Raw genomic sequence first — 25,540 nt, 5'->3', positions numbered from 1 at the left:
CCCTTGTGAAATCTGAGAATAAAACCAGCATGGCAGAAGGTATATCCAATACGCAGGAAGAAACACAGTACTGATGGTACATTTTTTGCCCCTGGATCAATCTGTGCCTGAATATAGACTATACTTGGATTTTTCAATTGATGAGCCAATAAACTAACTTTGATTTCCCTAAGACAGTTTCAGTTGTCAGTTCCTTGTGACCAAAAAATGTCCTAACTAATATAAAAGTTTACTAAATGCTAGACACTGAACCAGGGAGTGAGGATAGAGAACTGAAAATAAGGATCTTCTTAGGTAAGAATCAGATAATCACATGTCAGTTGTATGACTTACGTACCCATCAGCTATAAGTGGACTGTAGGGACAAAATTCACACCCTGAATTAAACACACATGTCCATCCTTTCATCTTTTTAACAGCTGAAGTGTTCCCAGTTTAGGTAACACATAAAATGTGGTGTCATGCCATTTTAATAGGTTATTCTTTATGAATTTAACATAAATCCCTGGGGAAAAAATATATATAGAGAGAGAGAGAGAGAGAGAGCAGATATAGATCCAAGAATAGGAGGCACAGGAAAAAGAATGCAGAAATCACCAAGAGTAAGTAAGCATCACTAAACCAGTCTTGCCAAATTAGCCTCATATACTCTTTTGATAGCCAATGTTACTCAATTGGTTAGTGTTAGGTTGCTTAGGGTGGGAACCCGGAAAGTACACGTAGGACTGGAAGACCTTTCCTATCCCCGCTGATAAGGATGAAGCTACCCCCTCCCTTTTCTCTGCAGGATGAGACCTACGCAGGGATCCCAGAAATTGATTGTTTAAAAAAAATTTATTACAGCAGCTGTTCTGGCCCAGTTACTCACTCCCTCCAGAAAAACCCTCTATAAAACCCAAGGCTTTTCCCTCCCATGGGGTGAATGCTTTTTTGGCCTCCACCTATCTGCACTCAGATGCTCAAATAAACAGCATTTTGCTATACCTGAGGCTTCGTGTGTCTCTCTCTCAGCTCCAGACCTACCAGGACAATAATTAATATATAGTTTTTGAATAAACATACGATTCTAATACAAAACTTAGTGAAGACTGCAATAATAAAAGTTCAAACCTAGTCCAGATGAGGAAGCGTTGTGACCAAGGGGTTCCCCAATGGCTTAATAAAGCGAATCAGATTTGAGATGAGCTTTGATGGCTGAGCACAACTTTGGTGGCCAGGTGTCAGGATGAAGACATGTTCCTGGTTAAGAAAGTATATCATACATTCTGGGAAGGACAAGCAGACCATGTTTGGGTGGTCAGAGAAAATGGAAAGTGAAAACTTGTCTCTTGAAACTGGCTGAAAGAGCCTTATTATACTTGGTATTTCCAAGCTGAAGGGGAGCAAAGCTGTAGGTAAATGTGCCATAAAAATCAACTTTATTTTTCCATTAAAGAGCAGGCAGAAGTTACTACTTAGATTTTTGCATCTATCTACTCAAACTTAATTCTTGGATACTTTTGTTTTTTGAAACTGGCCTCAAAACATTGATTGCTCTTCACAATATTATCTTCTATGTACTGATTCTGGGACTTGAGCACCACAGTTTGAAATTCTTTCAGCTATGGTTCTCCCAAGAAGCCAATAGATCTGGAAATGCTAAGGTGATTATAGTCTCAGCCAGGGCCTGGTGTGTGCACACACTGAAATCAAAGAGTGTTCTGGCCTGGGGGACATTTCCTGGAGGGCACACAGGACATTTGGGCCTCCTCTCTGTTCTTTTATCCAAAGGGGCATCTAGGACATAGCTGTGCTCATTGTTCCTAACAGTAGCCTTAGGCTGAGAGTGGCATGGAGGAGGAGCTGCCTTTCAACTCTACCCAGGTTATGGTTTCATGCAGCTTACCAAGTTTTATATGATATGGGCATTCAGAAACAATTGTGAGTCATTTAGGCATATTGTCCTACTCTGGCTAGTCTTCACCGAGCCTGGAAATCGGCACCCAGGCATGAACCTCCTCTGGATGCATCAGCAAATTACCAACTCCTTTGAAAGTCAAATCTCTGTGCTCCGTTTTCTGTGGGCCTAAGAACCCTATAAGGTTCAGCACTGGTTAATCTTTAGCCAATAGATTTACTTTTCATTCCTTTACTTATGAGTAATTGACACAACTGCCATACATTTCCAGTTCCCACTTAACATAATGTTTCCAGATACTTGTTTTTCCTTGACTAAAAAAACTCAATAGTGCTTTGAAAGAAAAAAAAAAAAAGCAAGAGTATCGCCTAAATTTCTTGTTTCAAAATGATTTTATCTACCTGTTTTAAAATATTGTAAAGTGTGTGTGCATGTGTGTGTGTGTGTGTGTGTGTGTCTGTGTGTTAGAAATGACCTCAAGAAATCATTTGCATTGAGCCCTGGTTCAAAGCAATAAGGTACTGTTCTCTCCTCCTTGTAAGTAAGTCAATGCCAAAAAGGCGATGGTGATTTGCTTTAAGGTTGTAAGAATAAATAATGGTAGAGTCAACATCACAATGCTGGTTTCCTGCCATCCAATGTTGTGTTTCTTTCAATTACACTCTGATGTTTTTTCTCCCATTAACAACAAAAGTAGCACATCCAGAATTTAGCAAAACCAAGACACAATACACCACTGTTTAAGGCAAGGACTTAAGCCATAGCCTGCCATTTACTTAGCCAAATGAAACTGGTAATATTACTTAACCTCTCCATGCCTGAGTTTCCTTATTTATAAAAGAGAGATGATAATTCTTCATAGGGTTGCTGAGAGGATTAAATGAATTACTATGTGTAAAGTTCTTAGTTCAGAACTTGGCCCAGATCAATCACCATATCAGTGTTTGCTAATACTATTGCCATCCCCATTCTCAACTTATTCCTGGCTTTCCCTTTGGGATTAAATGGCAGCATCACCTTCCCCCATTGGATAAGTTTAGAACTTTAGAAGCATTCTTAATAAATACTCATCCTCTTCACTCCTTCTTTCTTACCTCACAGTGTATGGCTTATGAAGTCTTTGAAATTATGACTTCCAAATATCTCTTAAATACATTCTTTACTTAGCATTCTCTGACAAGGCTATAGTTTAGCCCTGAAACTCTTGCTTAGACTATTTCAAATATCTCCTCACTGGTCTCTTTTTGTCCAACCAAGCTTTCTCACTCCATGATGTAACATCCTTTGGGGGGAAAAAAAATCCTACCATATTACTCCCTGTTTCAAAACTTCCAGTGGCCTTCACATTGTGTCAGCCAGGCTGGGATCACAACTATTCTCACCAAGTCCAGCTAATCATCAAGGATTCTAATTCAGTAGGTCTACAGTGGGGCCTAGAATCTATTTTTGTATATTCCTGCACTTACTGCTAGTAGTTATTTCATGGACCAGTGTTTGGGAATCACTGGGAAAATAGAAAAGGTTCACTCATTAGAATGTCTTACACAGTTCTTCACAATCTCATCTACCCCTCCAAGGAAATCAAATGCCATCTTTTCCCTTGAAGTTTTCTTTGACTAAATTGTTCCTTCTTCTATGGTCCCACAGTTCTGTATACATAACTTCTACAATGACAACTATGATATCACACTTTCATTATGTTTGCACACCTGGCTTCCTCGCTTATAGGAAGAGTTTCATGAGCATGCGGGCTGTGCAGTCACACAGGGCCCCGTGCTGGGTTTAATGCTCTGCAGTCACCACCCTGAAATTCTTAATAGTTGTTGAACAAGGGGCATCTCATTTTCACTTTGTACTGGGCTGCACAAATTATGTACTCAGTACTGCCCACTCAACTGTGAATGCCTTGAAAACAGAAGCTATTTGCTATTCTCTCAAAATCCTCCTTGGTTAGCACAGACGACTCTTGGTACAAAGTAGAGGTTTCTTAAATATTTGTTGAGTTCATACATGAAAAGATGGAATAAAGCATCTCATACAAAAATAGTATAGTATGGCTACTCAACTCTAGAGAATACGCTTATTTTGTGCTTAGGGAAGAGGGGAGCTAATTCATAAATTAATGGTATTATTGACCATTCCAAATAAATAACATAAAATGTTCTAACTTTTTCTTTAAATTACTCAAACTGCTTCTCGTTTCTGAGCCCTGCTGCCTCCGTTTTCCTCTCAGAATGCAAAAGAGCAGTTAATGGAGCTTACAATTATGCTATCAAATATGCTCTGAGTTTTTGTGCCAGGCACTGTGTGGGCAGTAGGAAGGGGGGGCCATGGAAAGGTGAATTGAGCAGGGTCTCTGTCTTCAAGAAGCAATTAAATCTCACTCCCCTAGAGTTTATATCAAAGATGAGTTGACTACATGGGAGTTCTGCAGCAATGAATTGAGAATAAAGACATTAGACTTGGCCAGTGTCCCAGCTTCCTGAACATTTCAACTGACAAAATGTCTCAGCCTGAACACAATTCCCCCACTATGAGATCTGCGGGTTCACTAGTTAATATTGGCAACCAACTCGGAGGTGCTCATGGAGCATAATAAATAAGCGGCTATTGAGGTGGGGGAGGTGCTTTTGCTCCTGGGTGTTAGAGAAGAAAAGATAAACATCAGCTATCAAAAGGGGCCAAATAATTGGTGAGAACAAATGTCCCTAGCCCATGCTGAAGGCACGACAGGACTTCCAATGTGGCAGAGACCACACACCACGTTGCTGCCACATCATGTGCTAGGTTCTCAGAAATAATGTGGAAGTTCAAGAGAAGTTTCTCTTGCTTTTCCACTCACCAGTTTTTAGTTACCCAGTCTACTAGTCGGTATAACATCAGTGCTAAAATTAAGAGATTCTAGTTGAAAAAATACAAATGCCAATAAATATGTGAAGATATGTTGAAACCTCAAACCAAGGAAATGTAAAATAATTCAGTCATAAAATATCAATTTTGCATATTGGATGAGCTGAAGTTAAAAAGTCTGATAATGTTCAATGTTGGCAAGCACGGAGTAGAAAGCAAGTATTCTCAGAAAAGATTGCTGGTCTGAGTATGAACTGGTACAACCGCAACTTTTGGAAGGGCAATTTGGCATTATGTATTAATCAACATTTAAAATGTGCATCCCCTTTGGTGCAGCAATGCTATTTCTAGGGCCTTTATCCTAAGAAAATAATCTGATGAATATGGAAAAATTCATGTTCAAAGTTGTCAGAGCCAGAAAAAAATTTAGAAATAATATAAGTGTGCAACATGGGAGACTTGCTTAACACAGCACAATTCATCCAAACACAACCTAAACCTTGAAATAGCTATGTGGCACTATAGTTATCAGAAAGAAAATATATACATAATACATTTTTAGGTACAATGAAAAGCCAGCTTAAAAAATATATATAGATGGAATCATTCCATTTTTTATTAAAAATACACATTTGTGAGTATGTATATGCATTCTGTAAAGAATAGATTGTGATTGATTTTATGTTGTTTTGCTCTGATGCATGGTGCAAACAAATGACATCCAAATACAATATTTGTATTGTTTTTGGACATATATGAGGAATAAAAAGGAAGATCATGAGGAAATAATGTGCCCAGTGACGTGCTGGTAAATATTTACTCACCTTCACGTAGGACAGGGCAGAAGTCCTGTTGTAGTATAGTATTTACAGATTTCTGTGGCATAAATACTACCAGTACTCATTTCAAGCTACTATTGTGACATCACTCACTAAGGAGTTGGGAGAGCTGTACATTGCGCCATACTATGGATTAACCATTACATAGTATTTCCGTGATACAGGTATAACTGCTGTAAATGATCTCAAGAGCATAATTATTAAAATGTAGTAAAATAATTAGAAAGCAGTGAGTTTTATGTATGCTTCTTTTATAAGTCTGGAAGGAGATTTGTCACTATGATAATATCGATCACGTCTGGTGGCAAACTCATGAGTCATATTTACTTCATTCTTTAGACTTATAGGTCATTTAAATATTTTTACAATAAACATGTTAACTTCATAATCAGAAAAAAATTCAAGGTTTTTTTTCTTATTTGATAAAACCCAGAAAAGAAAAAAAATTAGGGAACATTTCTTTTAAAACAATTCTTACTGGAACAAAATACTCCCCCGCAAAGACTATGATTTTATTAAGATATAATTACAGATAATGGTGAGCAACATGAGAATCAGTTAAACCGTGAGGAATTTGTTCAGTCATGGTGTAAGGAAATGAGCACTCGATGTTTCTAAGTTCTTTCAAAATAGAAACATGTAACATCAAAATCGAAAGGGATTTGAACTCCCAGGCAGTCTGATATTCTTAACTTTATAATAAGGAAACTGAGTCCCAAGATAGGCAGGTGTTTTCTCAAAGTAAGCACTGCAAGGCAAGTATAGGCAACTCAGCTCCTCTCCATGTATAAATAGTCTCTATAGTTTATGAATAAAAGTATATATTCCTTTTGTCATTATTTTAATGATAAGAGATGACCTCATTTGTGGGGTAGTATTAATTCAGTTGGTTAATTGATAAGGCCCTGACTTTAGATAACAGCAGCTCACACTTCTCCAGAAGTTTAATACTTCTCAAAACCCTTTCACATAGATTATCTCAGTTGATCTTCATAAAAGCTCTGTGAGACAGGTAGGGTAAGAAGGATCATTCCTATTTTACAGATGTGAAAACTGAGGCTGGAGCAGGCTCGGGGTGGCTAGCCCAAGCCTAGTGAGAGCCAGGCCTCTGGTCTGGTCATAGCGCTCTCAGGGCGTCTCCTCTTTGAAGCCTTTTTAAGGTAGTCATCTGGGTGAACCTTCTCTGGAGGTCACTTTTTCCTCCTTTCCTTCCTTGTTCTTTCAGAAAAATTCATTCTTCTTTTAACTCCTGTCTTAATGCTGCACTTAAAAATATTACTTTCAGGTCATCTAGATTTGTTCTTTAGTTCCTGTTTTGGGGGGGGGGGGTTTGCTTGTTTGTTTTGTTTTTTTTACCATAGAATGGAAAACAATCCCAGGCATCTTCAGGCCTGAGAATATTCCTGTTATTTACTTGAGGGCTAAACCCTAGAATGTTGTTTTGTCCTGAAATTTGAAGACATTTCTATAATTAGAAGGACTACTTTTGCAAAGGTCAAACTCAGGGTATATTATAAAGCATGAAACTATAAACACTTTGGTGTGACACATTTCTAGAGAATTTGAACTTTCTAAAAGGGATAAATATGGAAGTCAGGAGAGACAAGCTTATTTAGGAAACACAAATCATATATAACAGAACAAATCCTTGGGAATCTAAGATCAGATATTCTCCTTAGCTTTGTTTCACTAAGGGAAGAAATGTGCTCTTCTGTTAAAAGTACAATGCCCTTGGGAAGGACTGAAAAAGGTATCAGTGGGCTATGTTCAGGTCCAGAGACGAAAGAGCTATCACCTTAAACTAACCTATGTGGTGCCTCAGCTCCTGAACACACTGGCGGATGCAGCCTTTACGCAAATCTTTGCACATCAATTTCCTCATCTTTAAAGTGGGGGTCGTAGTGCCTACCTCACTGATTGTGGTGAAAACTAAATTAGCTTGTGGCCAAGAAAATACTTTATATACTAAAAATCACTATAAAAATATGTGGAATACATATGAGATATCTTGTTAATTTTTGAAGTGAACTGCTCCGAGTGAGGGAGAGAGGAGTGAGTTAAAAAGGAATGTCACGTCAGACACAGCCACAGGCGGGTGGCCAGGTTTCTCCGGGCAGTACAGGATGGAGAGCCCAAGAGCGCATACTAATGGCTGCACCTCTGCTGAGACTACTGGCCAAATGACTCCTCACCAGAAAACACAATGTCCCCTCCCATATCAAAGGCCTTCTCCTAACTGGGCTTTCAGCTGCCTACAAAACTGGCTTGACACTCTGATGCATTTGATAGTGCTGTTATGAAGAGGAACTATTAACAAAATTGCTTTGTTGAAATCTGTAGGCTGGGGAAGAGGGAGCAGTTTCCCTAAACTATGTACGTCCTCTAGAAAATAAATGATTCTTATTGACACTTATTGAAAGACAAATTGTTAAAAAGCAGGAAAGAATTTACAGGAAAAAAGTGAATGTGTTTCTAAATAAATGAGAGAGGAAAAAAAATTCAGAGGAAGGAACCCCTGCCTCTGGAGAAGTATTCAAAATAAGGATAAAAATGTCAATGTTATATCAGGAGTAATGGAATATCTGCTCCCTAAAGAAAACGCTTTGGAGAAACATGGATGCTATCCAACATAGAGCCAGAAAGTCATTTCTGGTGACATTCATGTAGGACCTGAAGGCAATTGTCATTTGGCAGTCAAATCTTTAAAAAGTAATGATATAGTTAAGAATGCCATCTGAATTAATGTGCCTTTTATTTCTTTAAAATTTTTCCGGCTTTGATAGCAGAGGGGATCTACTATTGAAGGTCCAAAAAATGTTGTTGCTATAGGAACAGGTAAGCAGATTAGACTTGAAAGACCAGTTCAAGAACAAAGAATTTAATAGTCAAGGCTAAAGCAATTAACCAGGAAAACATTTTAAGTAAATATCTTTTGGGTTTGTTATTTATATATTAATTCCAGGAAGATGAAATGCCATTATAGAATGGGAGCATCACATTTTAACATTTTAATTACATCATTACTGGCATAAAAGACTATGCTTACACAATTAGCAGAAAGACCTTATTAAAAAGAAGTACACATTTCTAACTCTCTTTTGATTACATTGTAATTGAGAAATACAGCTTTAAAGTCAGCAAGAGCCTAAGAGTCATCTCTGATTTTCCTACAGTTTTCAAGAGGGGAACACATCTAAAATAAAGAAGACAATGAACTACTGAAAGTTTTCTGTAACCAATCTCTCTAACTGGGAAGCTACAAAAGTAAAATTCTAGAAGTAAATAGAAATGTGTGCAGACTGATAATTGTTAATATTTTATGTCTTCCCTGTCCAAGAGTCTCGATGAACAAGACAAGTGGAAAGGGAAGAAGGTCAGAGCCCCAGCTACGCTCCTGCTCCACTACTGATCTGCTTCTCGTATCAGGGAATCCACTGCTCCTCACATTAGGGGTTTGCTGAAATTTTAGAAGTTTTGAACAGAACTTGCTATACCAATGAGATAAAAAACGAATCATAAAGTGGCATTGTGCTTCTCTCCCCTTCTGATTTATATTTAAAAAGAAAACATTCTTGATAAAAATGAATACAATATTTTCATTCTGGCAAATTTCTGCTGTCAGAGGTTACATTTATGGGAGGGAGAGATTTCTCAGACATTACCTTTTCTAACGAAGTACCAGAGTCAAACTTGCAGAGAGGTGTGTTAGTGTCAGTGTCGCAGGCTGGGGAGTGGGAATGGGAAGAGAGGGATTGGCTAGAATCTTACCATCTCGTTCTCTTCTCCTTCATTGAGCAAAGCGTGCTGGCCCTTCTCAAAGTGGTCCCCCATGAAAAAGTTATCCCACTTCTCCTCTCTGACCTTCTTGAGCAGACACTTCCAGGACGAACTCGAACTCTCTGAGCCACTGCTGCTCCCCAGCTGACTAAAAGAGTTAATGATCCTCCAGGTTAAAATTCCTTCTTGAGCACACACCTTCTCTCAGCAAATGACAATACTTGGCAAACAAAACTCCTCCCACAAGTCACCCTCTGCTAGGAGGAATTTCTGGCTGCTCCTTGCTTATTGCATTCTCTCTCGGAGCAGCCGTCTCAACGGAGGCTGCTTCCATGCCGATCTTTTTGTGCCCAACTTCCAAGGAAAGAACTCATTGCCTGCCCAGTGCCTGCCAGCAGCAGACATCTGACTGCAAATCCAACAGGACAATACAAAGTTGGCAGGACGCTTCCCAGGAGTGGGGAGCGGGTGCAAGAACTCCCACGTCACAGCTTTATTCACAGGGGCTAAGGAATTGGAGTGAGCAGAAGCCAACAGAGCCGCGGATTTTATTTGATTAATCAAAGTCTCAATCCATAGGTTCTTAATAGTAATCTCATTCATTTTGCTCACAAAAGGTACAAATTATCACTAATCCCCTTCAAAAGGTATTTGTAATCACATTCCTTTATGTGTGCAAAAACATTTTACTTAATGTGTACGTGGAATTAAGTTTACTTTTTTGAAAAAAACATGTTGCAAAAGAACAAAGGTATAATCAAACTACTCTATGTAGTCTCCTTTCACTAAAATATTGGTGGTTCAAATTTTAAGAGATATAAAAATAAAACATTCAAGTGGCTATATGGCAAGACTCATTTTTTTATTTATTCACACATTATTCAATAAACGTTGTTTGAGCACCGAGACTACACAAGTAAATCGAATCATGTTTGCTACCCTCGGTTGATGTAGGAATTCAAACATGCAAACAAGTATGATAGAAGGTGGCTTATTATTGTGAGAGCTGGAACAGAAGTCTAAGATGCTGTCCAAAGTCCCGATGTGGTGTAGAGGAACACACTCCTGCCTTGGCACTGGGGGGAAAAAAAAAACCTGGATTCCAGCTGCTCATCTGCACTGACCTTGCTGTGTGATCATTTAACCTATAGGAACATCTGGTAACATCTGGCAGGACTGTCGAGAGAATGGAATGAAATATTTGTGAAAGCACATTATATAGCACCAATCAAGTGCTGTTGATATTATTAAACTGAATATCCAACTTAACAGCAGGTGGTAGACTATAGTGGTTCAGGGCATGTGCCCTGAATTTGGAAGGTCTGGGGTCAAACTTGGACTTTACTAAGTGGTGGTTATGCCACATTGGGATATGACAAATTACATAAAACTCCACAAGCTTCTATTTTCTCCCATGTAAAACAAAGATGATGAAAATAGAGCCAATCTCCTAAAACTGTTTTTTGAGGAATAATGCCTGGGAAATCATAGGAATTCAATAAAGCATAGTTATTTCTACCTTTACTATGTCCATTCTTTGAGCTACATTGGCATGGATATCCCCAACCTAACACAAGTAACCCTAACAAGACCAAGACCAAAGTGTGTGTATATGCGTGTGTGTGCTGTGTGTGTAAAACCTTGAGCAAATGACAGAGTTTAAGTAAGACAAACATTAAAAAAGTAAGCTAAGCAAACTCATTGTAATATTAGTTACAAAATATATGTGTATATATGTAATTCTCTTGGTTTCAAAATATTATTAGCACAATTTAACCAAATAAATAAAACTAAAATTACCATTTTTATCACAAGGTCAAAATACAAGGAATATGGGGTTTCTTTTTGGGGTGATGAAAATGTTCTGGAATTAGTAGCTTCACAACTTTGTGAATATACTAAAATACACTGAATTGTATACTTTAAAAGAGTGAATTTTATGGAACGTGTATTAGATCTCAATAAAAAATTATACCTCAAAAAACTATTAAAATTTTACTAGGAGGCAGTAATTTAAATATTTAGCAGAGGAGAAAATAAAACAAGAAGATTTCAAACTTCGTCTCAACTGATGGAGGTTGAGGGGTGTTAGCAAGTGAAGTGACAAAGCTACACCGGCACTGGTGGGCCGGTGAGAGAGGAACATTTCATTCTCCTGTTTATAATGGTGATACTTGCACTGTTTCGGTCTTGCTGGGTTCCTGAATATACGTGGCAACTCACGCACCATTGTGAGGCTAAGATGAGTATGTAACTGATTAGGAGCTAGAGAAAAAAGTGCACACAAACTTATTGCATCAAACAAATCAAGTTATGCTATTAACAATATTTAAGTCAAATTTGAACAGGAAAAATATGTAAGTCCCTAAGAACATTAAAAGCTTTCATAAATACCAGTGTCCGTGGAAAATCAGTTTCAACAACGTGGTCCAGTAGAACTGAAGACTCTGCAATAATGAAAGAGTTTCTCCAGGTCCTCGGGAGTTCTCATGGTAAAACAGCCAGGTTTTATCTGTGGCAGCATGACTTATTGGCACTGCTCACCCTCAAGTGGCACTGTTGGTCTACAAACATGAGCGTATCCAGAAACAGGGCTAGATTCTGTGGGAGCGCAAAGAGAGTATTTACTGAATACTTCCGTATACGAGGCACTGTTCTAAGAATTTTACTCACACCCTTGCACACAAACCTTACGACAGCCTCTGTGGTCAGCACTATTCTGGTTATCTCCATTTAGCAGATGAGGAAACACAGGTGCAGAAAATAAGTACTTTGCCTAAATTCAAACAATTAGTAAGTGACAGAATGAGTATTTGGACCCAGGCAAGATAGTTCTCCCAATCCACAATCCCAGTTACTGGACTAACACCTCTTTTAAGGGTTTATTTGGCACATCCAAAGTGCTCTGTGAGCAGTGTTGCATTTATTGACCAGGAAAAGCTTCTTCATGGAGGAGATGTTTGGAAAGACCCTGTAAAGAAACAGAGAAGGCTACAATAGGTGGCGATGCTGGGGCCCAGACAGAGAGTGAGGTCACAGGGAAGAATATTTGAAGCAAGAGATCCATCAGAGAGAGAGATGCACACGGCCTTGTGTAGAGTAAGTCCGTCACCTCCACTAATGCAGGGGGTGTGTGAAGGAGGAAGAGGGGAGCAAGATGTGGCAGGGAATACAGATCAAGGCCATCCATGGGGGCCTCAGATGCCAGGCCTGAGTCTGGGCTTAATGCAATGAATGATGATAATATTGAAGGCAAACTGAGCTCCATAAACATGCCTGTTTTTCCTGATCAGCCTGTTCTCTGATATAGGAATCATTGCATATGTAGATACTAAAGTGACTCAGTCTTTCTATGTAATATTGTACGTATATAGACAGTTTCCCTGAACCCTCTAAGTTAAATCTTCTATTTCCCTCTGGAACATTGTTGGAAAAGTTATTTCTTAAATCAGTCTCTCTTTCCTTAATTTTGCCTGTTCAATACTTCTATTCTACACTACGTGTGCCTCACAAGGTGATATGGCATAGTGAGAATGGTACACGTATGTTTGATGTGGTCTAAATTCTAATCTTGACACTTTACTAACAGATTCCATTCATTCATCCATTTAGCATCCATTCGACTAACTTTAGTATGTGAAGACCTATAATCGATGAAGAACAGAGATATAATAAATGATGCCCTGCAAAAGTTAAGTCTATTAGGAAGCAAGACCAATACTGAAATAGAAATTCCAAAACATATGCTAATTACACAAGAGTGACAGAGGAACTTCAAGTAGGGAGTAAGTTCAGGAAGGCTTCATGAAGGTGGAGAGTTCTATGGCAGCCTAGACAAATGGAGACAGACAAGGAAGGCATTACTGACAAAGGAGATGACAGCAAAGGTACAGGGAGGGGCTTGCACACAAGCCCATTCTGGGGACTATGAATTATACACATATATTGACAATAGAATTAAGAGGAAAAGTTGTTTCAGTCATTCTCCAATTCTCTCTCTGCACTCATTTCTTCTCAAACACTCTACTTCAAATATGAATGGGAAAGAGAAAAAAGAGAGAACAAATAACTAGCTACCTCTTTGCTGACCTGGTATCTCAGTTAGCTTTTGTTTATCCCAGCAACGTGTCTGGTCCTCTGAGCAGTTCTCAACTTTTGGAGTGTCTATCACAGATGCTAAATGGAAATAATGGCAGTACCGGTTTCTCCGCCAGGACTGTGGGGATGCTGGTGCTTCACTTGCCTGGCCCATTTAGATTGTGTGAAGATAAATGGCAATAATGTTTCATCACATATTAGTTTCCGTCTTTCATCTGAGAACTCCACTGCATATTACAAACATTATTCCTTGCAACATCTCTGTGAAGTAGGGAGGTGAATAATACTATTGCCCCCATTTGAATGTTGTAGGCACTGAGTCATAAAGAGGTCACAAAGAGCTGTTCAAGGACACGTGTCCCTAGCGTGGAGTGGAACCTGAAGCAAGTGCAATATTTCTGCCTACTCATCATTGGCAATTAGCTGGCTCAAGCTTCCTCTTCAGTCCTCATTACACAAATCTGATATTTGTAAAGTACTTGATACCTTCAGTTACAAAACTTGAAAGGTTTTACTGTTACTATTAATTATCCTAATCTGCACTAATATATAGTGTGTGGACAATACAGTAGCAAGCAAAGGTGTGATATCCCAAAGAGGAATCACCTGCCTCAAGGTAGAGGTATGAAGTTTAATTGAATTAATTAATGTTTGTAAAACATTTAGTAACCCTTAGATTAAAGGGTCTAATACAAAGATACAGAGCCTCCCCATTAATTACAGAAGAAAAGGGCAGGCTGATGGCTGTCTCTGCTCAGAAGAATTTCTCTCAACTATCCCCACTCAGCACTGGATTCGGACCTTCTCCTAAGTGGCCTGGGGTGGTCTATTGTTCCATGTTCAGAATAGCCCTCCTTGCTTTCTGTTATTTCCAAAAATAAAAACTAAAAACACCTCTCTGGAGGTAAGGCACCTCCCCTTCTGTGAAGCTTACCTCACTTGAATACTGTTATGGCAATTCCAGGTCATTAAGGAAAATCTATAAAAACAAAAGCCAAAAGAGTCTCCAAGCAGAAACTTCATGCCAGTATATTTAATTCTGAAGACTTTTAAAATGAAAATCAGAATATACAAAACAATATATGTGAGGGTATAACTATTAAGGATCAGAGACTGTTACAACTGGATTGGGCCTCAGAAATGACTAGGTTAGCCTCGTCATCTCTCAGGTGTAGAAAAAGTTTCAGGAAAAGTCCATAATGATTTTTCCAAGATCACAATCTATGAGAGCTTGACTCAAACCAAAGATTCAAGTCTTATATTTGTATGTACCTCATATAGCACCATACTGCTACTCACTTTTTGTAAAGGAGTCAGAATAGTATGGGAGTCAGAATAGTATGCTTTGAAATAGTCCCTCTAGAATATGTAAAAGAGGATTTCATTTATGAAGTATTAATTTAAATAGAATGTTTCCAGAACCCACCAATTGTATAGCGTCATGGTCATATCAGAGAATTAGGGCATATCTAATTACTTAGGGAGGATCCAGAGGGCTTGGGACATAGCATTGGACCCACCCACTGTGGTCAAAATCTTGTGCTGATGATATTGTGGGTGCTAACAAAGGAAGTTGAATCTATCAGGTAGTTGAAGCTTACAACAATCTTTGCTTGCAGCTCAGAGAGCAGTTGGCCAAGGGGGAAGCAGAGGGAGCCCATAAAACAGAAGCAGAAATGTTTCCAATAAGCAGTTAGAGTCCAGCGATGGGGCAGGTGATACTTGCAAATCGGGACAGGAAGCTGGCTCTAAAGGGTCTCTCCTCTAGTGGCCAGACTCCAGTCAGAAACCTCAGGCCCAGGGCAGTGTTCCAATTCCAGGTGGCAGCCTGGCAAGAGAAAGACAAATCTTTATTCCAAGGAAGGAGCTGGGGCTCGAGGCAGGCTGCCAGGCAGGAACTCGGGAACAGTAGTACCCACAGGGGACCTTCAGCTTGGGAATGACGCAGGAGCACAATTAGCAGAATCAGGGCACTGCCTCCGGTCAGACTGGCAGGGAGTGTGGCTTGGTGCTGAGCTGTGGACAGCAAGGCAGGGCTGGACTTGGTACCCCTGATATGGGCCTGAGATGACCCAGGAACTGGGCTGAACCCCCAGCGAAAGTCAAGAGCAGGTCCCTGCTGCATGTGAAGACAGGGACAAGGCTGGGCCTCCTTGCTTACCATTCTTCCGAAAGTCCACCTAGGATGATTTACGCTGAGTACCTCTCTCATCAGCAAGTAAGATGCTCCACAGAAGGGAGGAGACTCTCAAGTGGATCAATCAACAACATTTTGAGAGAGAGAAGGGACTGAAATTAATGACTAATGAAGTTCAGGGCTTTTATTTGTATATTACACATGTCTTTCAATGCCCTGAGCAAATTAGTAATGGGAAGTGTTATTTCCTAGAAGAAAAAAGAAAGAAAAATGGAACAAATGCACCTCCTAGTGCTCAGACCCTCCCCCAGTTGGTGTGGCATCAAAGAGGGCTCTCTGGGGTTTTTTAGGTCTCCTCCAACCCTCCATCAACCCTGCCAAAGCACCTCAAATAAACAATCCAAATAAAATTGTGCTTGCCATACAAATGCAACTTTAAAATAAGTTCCCCAACTTCCAACCTGATCCCCGTTCCCATGGAGGCCTTTGGGGACTGTCACTGTCTTGGCACTCCCCTCCTTGGCACACCCATATGAAATACACAATAAGGATAATCCTCTATCCTATGGTATTGCTGTAAGGGCAAATAAGATAACGTACACATGCCCAGTCCAGTGTCAGACACATTATAAGAAAGTTCTTTGAAGGAAAAATTGGTAGTAGAAGTTGAACAATTCTTGGAAATTTTTTTCTTCCCTAAAAAATATAAAATGAGGAAAAAGACCAAAAACTTGTATTAATTTTTTCAAAATAAGCACACCTGATTTACTAAAGGGTTGCTTGAAGAGTGTCAGCCTATCAGGACAAAAGCATTCAGAGAAGGCCTGGCTAACCCAGAGATCTTGCCACCCTGGCCTACGTGCCTAGTTCACCCTTGTTAGGGGCACAACCCAGTAGGCCTGTATTCTCCCACCCGCAGGTCTGGTCCCCACCTGTATGCCTTGTGGCAAAAGCTGTACGGCGTTTGGCAAACTGAAGAATTATCCAAATATTCTGGCCAAAATCCCTACGCAAGGGTAAACAAGCCAAGAGAAATTCAGCTATGTTCTATGAAATGCATTTGCAGACATGCATGAAGGTGCTTATCTGAAGGAATAGGAGATTTAGGAAGCACAGATTGGTCATCTTTAAATATCTGACTGTTTCTCACGTAAGGTGGGATTGACACTGATCTAGTGATCCCAGGGGTAGAACTGGGATTAACAGGTGGAAACTGCTGCCTAAGGGTTAACAGTGAGGGCCTCCTTCAGTCATTTTTTACTGTAGTGATTGTTTCACAGGTACACCATGATATATTTTACACTTTGTGCATATGCAGTTTATTTTATTTCGATTTAACTTCAATAAAGTAAAATAGAGTATAAGCTTTGATGTCAGATAGTTTGGGTCATAATTGTTTGCTTACTATCAGTGTGATCTAGAACAATTTTCTTAACCTCTAATAAATCTCCTAGAGTCAATACGAAATTATGATGCATGTAAAGTGCTTCTCATGGCGTCAATGCATGGCAAACATTTACTGTTATTATTGGATACTCTGGCTTCCTTGGAGTTCTTAATGTTGGAAGAGGTAGTTTAATATAAGGGTGCTAGATCTAGGAGAGGATAATTGGGGCCCTGAGTTTCTAGAACCTTTGAAAGGCCATTAAAGAGCACTGGAAAGAGAGAGAATCACAGCCAACCTCTGGCAGCCTCACTGTCTAACTTAGGGCAATCCCAGCTGTCCAAATAAGAGAAAATAAGAGCCAAATAATCTTGACACTAGAAAGACCTTTAGAGATTGTCTGGTCTTATTCCCATCGAGTGGAAGTAAATCCCACTCTATCCATGAGGTGTCCTAGCCTTCTTCTTCTACCCTCTCCAGGGTCCCTGCAGAGGGCTCCTCCCCATCCAGAACTCTCTGCTGGCTTCTGGCAGCCAGGAGCTTACATACTAAACTCCATTAAGTGGTCGAGTATTTTGGAATGGGGTGGGAAACACGATCACTCCCTCTCTTGCCTTCCTGCTATGTGATGTTGAACAAGTCACTTCATTGCTCTGAGCCTCAGTTACCTAATCTGTATATGGAGCCAATATTATTTGTCCCACATTTATGATATTCTAAAGTGCTCAGTCCTATTCAGCACAGACTTAAATGCTCCATTAATGGTAGGTCATGAGACTGCCATCATGGGAGGTAACAGAGGTAAAATTGACATAGAATGGAGTGATCAAGTCCTCAATTCACAAACCTGTGCAGTTGCTGAAAGGAGAAAGTCAAAGAGCTTTCTTTATCCCTACGTCATACAGATACATTTTAGACAGTTGTTCTCTGAAGAAGATGTACCTGCCTTTAACCTCTTAACCTACTCTTTTTGCTATTGCCCTAAATTCTAGTTTCACTTACCGAAATGTAATAACTCAGTGATTACCCTTAATTTTGGATCTCCAGGCTTTTCTTTGCTTTGATCTTGTTAGCCCGTATGATAGAACACATGGTCTTCAGCTTATACCTTCCCCAGATCTGAGCATCCCACATGTCTGGGAAGCAGCTGGCCTGCCTCCACACTCAATGCACCTGCAACCCACGGGGCCTGTATTCTGCCCTCTGTAATCCCTGACTACTGAGCACGCAGCTCAGAACCTTCTTTGCTCGGGCCTCCCAGGCCCTGGAAGATGTTAGGTAGCACAAAAGCCTTGTACCCCTTTCCCTCTATCTCTGTAACATCACACACATGAACACACATGCAAACACACACATGCACACACATACACACACGTGCATACACACATTCTACCCCAGCACAAGCCCTCATCACACTTCCATTAGAACCAGTGGTAACAGCTGCCTCACCATTCCTTTCCTCTACTTCTCACCGCTTTCACTTATCCTTTGGAATGCCAGCTGCTAATTTCTTCAGTCCTTTTGGTCAAGGTCCCATCTCTGACCCCAGATGTGACTCACAAAGCCTACTGTTGGGGTTCACAATATTTTCAGTTATTATTGCTAATAAAACATTTGATGACATTTCTATGTTAAGAACATAAAGGAGTTTCCTGGAAGATTATTTGTTAATATTTATCAAATAGAATATATGTATAATAATCATATCTAACATGAATGTTTGCCATGTACCAAGCACTGTTGTAAGTTAACTCACCTTATTTTCCTGTTATCAACTCCATGAAGCAAGGTACTTTTATTATCACTTTATTTCACTTCTAGAAATTCTCCTAAGTGAATCATCTTAGATATAGTCAAATTGTATACAAAAATTTATCACATCATTGTTCTAGCTGGATGATATCTATATGATAGGATATATGCAGCCACTAAATATCAAATTTTCAGAATACTGAATAACGTAAAATGATAATCAAATATTTAGTGAAAAACAAGATATGCAAATTTTATAGGCAACATGAGCCCAACCTTATCTATGGAAGCATAGACCAAGAGTGACAGAAAGAGAGAGAGAGAGAGAAGAAATACAGCAAAATCCTAACAGTGAATATCTCTGAGTGGAAGAATTCCTTGCTGTATTCACTTGCCTCTGTCATCTGATTTTCCCCAATAAACATACTTTAACATTATAATCAGAAAAAGTAAATTAAAATACATATTTTCCTGTAGTACAATTTCTTTAAGTTCTCCTTAATCACTACTAGAGCCCAAATCTCTTGCTTGCGCCCATTAGGAGCTTCACAATCTCTGATGAAGCCCATGAGCTACAAATTAATATTTTCCCAAAGACAAGGAGTCAGAAATGTAATGCAGTTTACTCCGATTATATAGAAACTATCCAAATAAAAAACCTGTGGACGTCCCTTGGTGTCAGGAAATTAATCGTTATTAAGGACCCACTGAATTTCCTGAACTGCCCTTAGAAGTGGAAAATAGCCTACTGTGTGTTAGGCTTTCTCTTTTCCGCCAAGATATTTTCTTCTTCCTGGAATTTTCATCTCAGTGATGTTCTCAATTTCTTTCCTCCTGACCAGCCCCTGTCTCTCCCAAACCTAATTGGCCCTGGTCCTGTTTGAAGCCTGCCCAGAGGCTCCTCCAAACAGGCTCCCCTTCCTCTGATCTTGTGAGCCAGGGTAGAGCTGCCCACCTAAGATCCCGGGTCCATAGTTGTGCTCTCGGTAAAACAGGGCCACCTGAAGCACCACCACTTCCCTTTGACTACCAAAGAACTTTGGCAAATAACCTATTCCAGGAGGAAGACTGCTTCTTTCTCTAGGGGTAAAAATTGAAAGGAAACACAAAATCTTTCATTCAAATACAGACAATAATGGATACTCCTTCTCCACTTTAGCCATTATTTCCAGGGAATACTGCAGCCCCCCCAAATCTGAACTGGAGGTCAGGCTCTACAATAGTCTAGGAGAGCTTGTGCAAGGTTGCTCATTTACAAAATAGGACCAATAACTTTACAGGACTGTTGAAAGAATAACAATTGTGCATAAATGTGTACATAAGTGTACATAAACTTAGCACCCAGATCTTTGTTTTTAATACCATTCTCCAATCAAAGGAGCCCAGCCTCCTTGAAAAAATGATTGGCTCCAGGACTAGGGAAGCAAATATACAAGATAAGCCTGGAGCTTCTTTTAGTGCCAGAAAATAACAAAGTGCCAAAAAAAATTAAAGAGGATATATCAGATGTGTATAGGAGCAACTGGAAGAGCTCCCAATGGCTAAAGTTGTAACAATTTGAGCAAAAAAATAAAAAAGCAGAATTGTATAACCTAAAGTATAAAATAAATATCAGTGAATACTCATTGATATAAATAAATTATAGCATAAAGAAATAAATGGGGTAGAAGAGACAAATTTCTCATGCAGAAGAATCCAAACTGTTTATGTAGACACCACACACTTGCTAAGTGTGGGCTGCTCATAGTGATTTCCTTTCAAAGATTAGGGTATAGAAAGGAGGGGAAAGATAAACTTTGCAGTGGAAAAAATTGGCCAATACTACTCTAGCCGGGTGATCAAGGTCAACATCAACAGTAGCAAGCCGTGTTGAAAGTATGTAGCCTTTCAACATAATGAGATGTGAATGGCACCGTTACGTCTGTGATCTTCCTCCCAAAACCCCATAGTTTCAGTCTACTCATGCGGAAAACTTTAGATCAATTCCAATAAGACCTGCTATAAAATACCTGATCCATACTCCTCAAAACTGTGAAGGTCATCAAAAACAAGGAGACGTTGAGAAACTGTCATAGCCAAGAAGAACCTCAGGAGACAGGACAAATTAATGCAATGTGGTATCCTGGATGGGGTCCTGAACCAGACAGAAAACATTAGGCTAAAAGTAAGGAAATTGGTCTAAACTATGACCTTTAGTTAATAACTGTAGCAATATCAGTTTATTGTGATAAATATACCATATTAATGTAAGATGTTAACAAGGAGGGAAATTGGGTGTGGGGTATACAGGAACTCTCTAAACTATCTTCACAATTTTTCTATAAATCTAAAACTACTCTAAAATAAAAAGTTTATTTTAAAAAATTACACATAAAAATATGCTTCCTAAACCATAGAACATCTGCCTGAATAATTGTGTTTCTTTATTCTCCCTCTTTTATGAGATTATTTATAGATTCTTTCTCTCTTAGGAAAAATATTATATATCTTAATTATCATCATAATTAATATTACATATTAATTATAAATGATATCATACTAGCAAGATTTCAATGCACTTTTATTGAATTTTTAAAAATTTTGTCTTCAACAAATGGAGAGGGGAAACTGCTAGGGTATTAATGAAAAGAATGGAAGGACAAGAAACTGGAGTGGAGGCCTAACACTGCCACAGTCTTCACCTTTTTTCCTAACCCCACATAATAAAACTCAGCCTCTTAGCACATCCTAGTCTTGAGGGAAGCAGGGAGGCAGTGTCAGAGTGAGAGTCACAGACTTTGAATTCTCACAGACCAGTGCTTGCATCCCAGTTCTCTGCCACTTACCAGTGTATAGACAGGGGAAATTATTTATCTCTATAAACTTCAGGGTCCTCATATAGGACCAAAGGGTGATAATATATTCCCTCAGAATGGTTGCTAACACTCAATGAGATATGTATGTAGAACGCTTAGCACAGGGACTGCCATATATAAACTCTCAATAAATGGTAGCTATTATTATTATTAAAGGAGTACAAAATTTGGCCAGACATGGTTGCAAAAACAAAGTATAAAATAAATATCCATGAGTCCATAGCGATATAAATAAATGATTGAATAATAAATGGAGAGAATAGGTGAATATCCTATAAAAAGAGAGTTACATAATTCCCCAATCCTTAAGTGTGGGCTTCCTTCCAAAGAGAACGGTATGGGGTAGGGGAGGAGGAGGAAACTTCGCAGTGGAGAAAACGAACAAACACTGCTCAAGCAGGTGATCAAAGTTAATATCAAAATTGATATGTCATGTTAATAACACGATGTGATAAGAATGGCACTTTACCTCTATGGGACTTCCTACCCCAAACTCTGTCTAGCCGTGAGGAAAACATCAGACAAACCTGTACTGAAAAACATTCTGTGAAGTACATGAACAGTACCCCTCAAAGCTGTCAAGGTCAGCAAAAGCAAGGAAAGTCTGAGAAAATGTCACACTCTAGAGAATCCTAGGGAGACATAATGATTAAATGTAATGTGGTATCTTGGATGGGATCCCGGAACATAAAAAGGACATTAGGTAAAAACTAAGGAAATCAGAGTTATGAACTAGATAATACTAACATATCAATATTGGTTTATTAGTTGTGATAAATGCACCATACTAATGTAAGATGTTAACAATGGGGTAACTGGGTTTGGAGCATATGGTAACTCCTTATACTATCTTCATAATTTTTCTGTAAATCTGAAATGATTCTAAAATAAAAACAAAAATAAAATTTCATATTTGAAAAAAGCAATGGGAATACAATGTGTTTGTTACAGTAATTGGGAATTACCTATTTTAAATTTAGAGCAGCTTTGTCTTTATTTATCAACTTGTTAAAAGAGTTGAAGATAACTTGATGATCTAGATCTAGATTGATGATATAAACTAGATTAAAGAAGAAAAAATCCTTGGTTTAGTGAGACAACTCTGCCTCCTAGTGTCGTAACATTCAATATACATTTAGTGGCCTTCATGCTCCAGTCTCTTTATGTCTCAAGGTCTAGACGAGAGTCACAAATCTGCTGGGACCATACTCCAGTTTGTTCATACACACAGAGCTTTATCCTCCTGGCTGGTCCCTGAAGAAACTGGCACAGGCATGTGAAGGAACTGCTGGTGGGAATGTGGAGGGCATGGCCAGGCAGGAGGGCAGTTTAACACTGTGAATGGGAAGCCTTAAAAATATGTATACACCTTCACTCAGTAATTCCATTTTTGGAAATCATTCCCCATGAAATAATTCAAGTTAAAAAAATTTAAAATGTAAAAAAATGTTACATATAACAGGGGAAAATTAGAAACAACGTAGATTTTTGAATATCAGGGAAGGAAGGAAGGAAGGAGAGAAGGAAAGAAGAAAGGAAAAGCATATCTGTATAACCAACTATTATGTACTCAATAAAGGCATATTTAAATATTTAATGACATGGTTAAAATATTCATGATATAATGTTTAGTAAAACTCTATACACAGTGTGGTCAAAACTTTGAGGAATAACACAAGTGAATATATATACACATACACACACAGTGACACATATTTTTTAGGTCACAGTGTGTGGAAAATGTAACTTTTTTTATTCTTGACTTGATGTTTATTTTAATCTCTCATTTTTTCTGATGGCATAAAAATGAATCTAGTCAACTATGAGGTAGCTCAGTCATCTCAGGCTATTCACAATCATTTTATGTTTAAGCCATCAATTAAGAATTTCCCCCTTCCCTGTTGTTCCCCATTAGGGAGGCAAGTGTGTTTGGTAGATTTTGGTGGCCTCACCACATAGAATGAGGAAAGGCCAGTCTTTTGCCATCCTCTGTCCTTCACTGGCATGCACTAAGATGCCTCTTACCTTATCTTTGCTTCTCTGGTCATTTGCATCTGCTATATGCTTGCAGCACCGAAGACATATATCTGTGGTCCCACCATGAGTTTTATCTCAGCCTTCTCTCAGCCCCTCTCCACCATTTTGGGGGCAAATGAAACTCTAGGGCACTTTCTCAAGGCTCCTGGGCCACAGCAACCTGGAGTATGGTCTCCAGTTAGACCTGCCCTGCCTTGCCCATTTTCTCTCCACTGCAGCTATGACAGTTTAGCATGAGGGATTCTCTGTGAACGTCATTGCCTTCTCAGGTTTCCCCAGGGAGGAGGATACAGTTCTTCTCCACCTGAGGTCCCCATCCCTACCACTCTGGGATTTCCATCATTCCACAAGGTGTGGAGGAGTCCCTGAGGTCTATACCAGCACTCAAATCCAATCATACTTTCCAAATCTCTCCGTCCTCAGCTGCAGAATTTTTATCAAATCCAGGGCAGGAAAACTGGCTCTTATATCATTCATTCTCCTAAAATCTATTATTTATAAAATAAAATTTAGCTTTCTTACACAAAAGTCAGATGTTGAGACTCAAATATCCTTTTTCTTTAAGTAATGTCTCTTCCAGGAATATTAAAAGTTTATTTAGAAAACTTTTGATGACTCTCTCATTTCTCTCTTTTTGAATTCCTCCTGTAACCTTACCCTTAGTACGTATGAAAAAGCCTTGCTGGTGATTGATGAGGGGAAGGATGAGTGTAAAAAAGAAAGAATCTGCATATATGTTCACACACATGTAGGTACATGCATATATACATACATATATTTATACAAGAAATAGAGAAATTAATTCAACAAAAGTTTTAGTGATTGCCTATGCATTATTTTTCTTTTTTAATGTTATTATAATATACCCTATTTTCTAAATTTCTGGAAGGAATATGTTTTAAATAATCAGAAAAAGAAAATTATATATTTTCCTAGCATCACCACTCACAGTGAAGAAGGGATAGTGGGGACCTGAGCCTTCTGTTGGCCACATCCAACGCTCTCCTCTCTGCTGTGTCTGCGTTACTTGATCTTTGACCCTATTGGCCACTCTCTTCTTAAAACTCTTTTCTTCCTTGAATTTCAGAACTCCAAGCTCTCTAAGCTCTTTTTCCAGTTCTGTAATCCCTCAAAAGCCTAGACCTCAAATCTGAGTCTGATGCTGTAATGGGATGAAACTTTTCTGGAGTAGGTGTCCTAGGAAGGAAGAAGGTGTGGGGCAATGTCCACAGGCAGTAGCCAGAGGGTTGGCTGTGGGAAAAGAGAGATGACCACACCTTCCCTCAAGTGGGAAGCCTCTGTGACTACTTTGATCAATAGAATATGGCATAAGTGACATTTAAGGGTCAAGCCTTAAGAGACTGGCAGCTTCTACTTCCTGTCACTTGAAACACTTTCTCTAGGAGCTCTGAGTCACCATGAAAAAAGTGAACTCATCTGAGAATCCTCTGCTGAGAGGAAGCCCAAGCTAACCATGTGGTTATGCCATTTGAGGAGAGATATAATGAAATGGTGGCTGTTTTAAGCCACTAAATTTGGGGTAGTTTGTTTTGCAGCAATAGATAATTGGAACAGTTTCCTCCCTGCAAAAGTGGGTTAATACTACAATTGTAGCTATATGGGAGGAGCTGCAGTGAGAATTGCAGCAAGATTAAACTCTATCTTCATGGTAGTTTCCAGAATTACTATGGGGAGGGGGATTTTTTTGTTCAAAAAATACCTTGAGGCCGGGCGCGGTGGCTCACGCCTGTAATCCTAGCTCTCTGGGAGGCCGAGGTGGGCGGATCGTTTGAGCTCAGGAGTTCGAGACCAGCTCTGAGCAAGAGCGAGACCCCACCTCTAAAAATAGAAAGAAATTATATGGACAGCTAAAAATATATATAGAAAAAATTATCCGGGCATGGTGGTGCATGC

The 25,540-nt window shown here is 39.2% G+C and overlaps 1 protein-coding gene across 1 annotated transcript in view; it reads right to left on the bottom strand.

Moving 5' to 3' along the window:
• Positions 1–9,417, bottom strand: part of ATP13A4 (ATPase 13A4) — a 133,136-nt gene extending 123,719 nt beyond the window's left edge. Inside the window, exon 1 of the mRNA XM_069472772.1 lies at positions 9,355–9,417. Within this exon, the coding sequence (XP_069328873.1) occupies positions 9,355–9,417 (63 nt within the window). The remainder of the gene's footprint in view (positions 1–9,354) is intronic.
• Between the last annotated feature and the right edge of the window lie 16,123 nt (positions 9,418–25,540).

This window comes from Eulemur rufifrons, chromosome 7 (assembly GCF_041146395.1).
Source record: "Eulemur rufifrons isolate Redbay chromosome 7, OSU_ERuf_1, whole genome shotgun sequence".
Taxonomy (NCBI): Eukaryota; Metazoa; Chordata; class Mammalia; order Primates; family Lemuridae; genus Eulemur; species Eulemur rufifrons.
The sequence above is the reverse complement of the archived record's forward strand: the minus strand, read 5'-3'. Positions and strand labels throughout refer to the sequence as shown.